Source organism: Geospiza fortis, unplaced genomic scaffold (assembly GCF_000277835.1).
Source record: "Geospiza fortis unplaced genomic scaffold, GeoFor_1.0 scaffold403, whole genome shotgun sequence".
NCBI lineage: Eukaryota > Metazoa > Chordata > Aves > Passeriformes > Thraupidae > Geospiza > Geospiza fortis.
Window position 1 is genome coordinate 733,343 of NW_005054336.1, and position 3,781 is coordinate 737,123.

Genomic DNA, 3,781 nt, shown 5'->3' on the forward strand with positions numbered 1-3,781 from the left:
CACCACATGAAAACAAAGAAACATGGGGGTTTTTTAAGGGTCTCATGCAGGAACCCAGGTTAGCTGCACCTGACAAAATCTCCAGACCACAGGTTTTAACAGCAGACAGACAGATTACCTGAAGAGACTGGAAGAGAGATGCCAGGGTTTTTATTTCCCCACAATCCTTTTTATCTGCAGCAGGTAGCAGGAATTTTGCCATTAATATAATTTTTGTAATGGGACCATTTAAATGGTGAGCATTTTCCAAGACAGAAGATCTGAAGTAGTGACTTGATAGTACTGTTTGATTGTCTGGTCTATCTTTTGTTTTACAAAAAAAATTAAGAATGGACCAATCCTTCAGTCAAGCTGCTCTGCAGGAAGATACACTGCAGGACAATGGTCCTTAACAAGACCAGGAGTTTTCTTCATTGGCAGAGACAATGGAAATATAGATATTTGGGACTTACTGAAGAAAACTCATGAGCCATCTCATTTCCAGAACATCTCCAAATCAATCATCACTTTCATCAGCCCCTCCAGTGCCTCAGGTATGTGGATGGTGATTGTGCTTTATTGTGCTACACTGTTTGCAAAATGGCTCATGACTCTGAATTACACAAATCTTATTACAAATGATCTTATATAAGTACATACTTCCACAAATTTAACATTGTACATTCAAAAATGGATACTTCAGTTCTAAGTGTACTACCATGGCATAAAGGCAACTAAAATATTTCATTTTTTAAAAAAGTATTTTAAAAGAAAAACTTGAAAGGGATTAATAAAATAACAGAGCAAGAAGATTGGGGTTTTTTTTTGCTGCAATGAACAACAAACTAAAAAGACCAGAAAAAAAAAAGAACTGTCTGTAGCTTGTCTTTGGGTGGAGGTTCACATTGCTGTTGGAATTTGGATTGTTTATACTTTTTTTGTCAAATATCTTTCAGCAGAGCAGCATTTTCTGGCTGTTTCTGACAATCTTGGAGTTCTGCACATTTTGGAAATCTGTCAAACATTATGTCACCCTCCAAGTAATGAGGTTAGTAAGAATTTTTATTAAATCTCTTTGACACTTTATCCTGAAAACTCCAACATAGAAACAAGTCTGCCTAGACAAAAATGTCTTCAAGTAATGGCAATTAATTTGAGATCAGTATAGCCATATTCTCCAAAGATCACCTGTAGCCAAGCTGGCTTTGTAGAGAGCTTAGATAAGAGTCAACTAAAGGAAATCTCAGTGATAGGTGGCAGAATTCCACTGTTCCAACCTGGCTACAAGAAAACACAATTAAGAGGCTAGCATTTTTTGTCACATCTATAAAATGACACCTTTCATGCAGTAAAACAATGTTTTGGAGTGCATAGTAATGTATATATATTGAATTCCTTTTTCTTTACACCTTCTTGTCCACATTTGTATTAATTTTTTTTTCTTATAATTTGGTAGTTCAATTTACATGTCTTTATATCTGGTTCTAGTTCAGTGAAAGCACATTTTGAAAACTGTTACTAACATTCCCACTCATTCACACTCTTGAAATATGGACCATCTGTACCAAAAGGCCACGGGAACAATGCAAGCAGTTTTAATTTCCCTTTTTTTTTTCTACATAGTTTTCAGTTTTTCTTTTCCTCAACCTCCCAGGCAAAGATCGAGCTAGTGTGTCAGTCCAACAGTCTTGCCTGCTGCCTAGTCTGTTACTCTTACATCACAAAACCATCCTACCATTCTCCTGCAGTGTCATGTTTATGTAGGCACTTAAATAGTTTATAAACATCCCATAAAGCTTTGCCATGCACAGAGATGCAGAAGGCAGCAATAAAACGTCACGTCAGCAGCTTCATTTTAGTAAAAACAACTTCTCCAAAGCAAGGCAGGAGCTGAGGGATCTGAGGAAACACATTGCTTCTGCACAGATTACGTGTGCTTTGGAACTAAACTCTGTAGGGTGCAGAATTATTAACCAAAGAACAGTCACTAATATTTAGATTATGTTCATTGTAACAGAAATATTCACTGAAAAACACTAGGCTGTTGAAGAGACTAATGAAAACTAAAACACAGAATCCCAGATAAAATAAATGCAAAATGTACTACCAAAGTATGGTAGTTCATGGTTTCTTTGTGCCTGAAGTTTGTCACATCTTTGTATTGTTTTTCTGCAAACTACTGGGATAAATAGAGATATCTCTATTTCCAATTTGGATAAAATATGAATACCATTCAGATCATCAGCAAGAGATCTGTGTCTCTGAGCATGTAGTGACCTTTGTTTGTCACTGTGTTTGCAGCATGCCAAAGTACTTGATTACTTCGAAAGGGAAGTCAAATATCTGAAGCACTGTGAAGAGGAGTTTGAAGAGTATCAAAAGTTTCAAGCCAAAACAGAAATGAAATTGAGCTGGAGACAGAGAGACAGAAAACAGTATGTTACACTTGGAATTAAGAAAATGTTCTATGTTTCTTTTTATCTTTAAAATGCACCTGTATTGCTAGACAGGATTTTCCATAAAAAATCAGGATGGGCATAATCAGAATTGTTTAGCAGCTCTTTATTTCATATCTATGGTTCTTAAGAATGGAAAAGATGGTCCCAGTTCATGTGGTGCATTTCTTGGTCAAATGAACCCCCCTGCAAGAGCATTAGAGCCTATGGACATTTAACAACTATAAATTTGCTTTTCATTTTACACCAGTTGCTTGGTCAAAGAGTTACGTTTTGTCAACTTCCCTATAAACTTCCTTATTGCTCCTTCAAGCAAGGATGGATTCCAGCCTTCCCTTCTTTCCATACGAATTTTGCTTATCCATTTTTTGGTAAATGGTTTAATACTAAATAACTAAACTGTCATAATAACTAAACTGCCATTTCTTTGGTTGACTGATGTAGCCCATGGTGATGCCTATTTTCATTAATTTGTGACAGCACAGACAATCCACTGGAAAGCAATGGGGTCACATACGCTTTCAAAGCTTAACAGTGCATTATTGCCTGGTTTGTTTTTTTCCTTCAGATTATGACTACAGAAAAGAAGAGATGGAGGATCAAGAAAATGCACATTATACCATGTTTCTAGAGCTGGAGAAGCAGATAGTAATGGATTTAGAAACAAGAAGTACTTTCCTCACTGGATGCTTAGAGCCCATTATCACCTTTAGAACCAGCAAGCTTCATATTGAAAGACCTCTATTTCAGCAGAACATGTTTAGCTTTGGAAATAAAGAATCTTGCAGCAAGAGATTATTGTTTCATTAACCTTATCTATTTGTTTGCTCACAGTGTGGTTAAAGAACAATTGATTTGGACCCAGTTTCCCCACTATTTTTCCTTAATACAGTTATAATGAATATTCTCTTTAAATAATAGTTTTCAAAGCTCTGTCAGGACTCTTGAACTACTTTTACTTGCTATCATCAGTTTACAAACATATTGTTACTTAATCCTGCCAAGTGCTTACAAATAGAAAACCAAGTCCATTAAAATATATTGTTCTCTCAAATAAATCAGTATTATTTAGAACAAACAGCTTTTAGTAAGCTCACTGTAGCTGTGCATTTCTGTCAAAAGACAATTATCCCTCAGAGAGATCAAATGGTGTTATACAGAAGTTTTAATATTTACCAGTGTAAATAAGTAACAGCTCATGCATATTAATGCCCACTCTCCATCCAGAGAGGACTCTTTGGTAAGTGGTTCTGCTGCTACTTCAATAGCCAGGTCAGACACCATGTAACTGAGCAGAGCCTGCCAGGCAGAAATTAAATCTATCAGAGGAGGACAGATTAAACCCT

At 36.1% G+C, this 3,781-nt stretch overlaps 1 protein-coding gene across 1 annotated transcript in view; it reads left to right on the forward strand.

Moving 5' to 3' along the window:
• Positions 1 to 3,287, forward strand: part of WDR63 (WD repeat domain 63) — a 22,440-nt gene extending 19,153 nt beyond the window's left edge. Inside the window, exons 19-22 of the mRNA XM_031057907.1 lie at positions 329 to 533; positions 936 to 1,027; positions 2,281 to 2,414; positions 3,004 to 3,287. Coding sequence (XP_030913767.1) covers positions 329 to 533; positions 936 to 1,027; positions 2,281 to 2,414; positions 3,004 to 3,010 — 438 coding nt within the window. The 3' untranslated portion in view covers positions 3,011 to 3,287. The remainder of the gene's footprint in view (positions 1 to 328; positions 534 to 935; positions 1,028 to 2,280; positions 2,415 to 3,003) is intronic.
• The last annotated feature ends 494 nt before the right edge of the window (positions 3,288 to 3,781 follow it).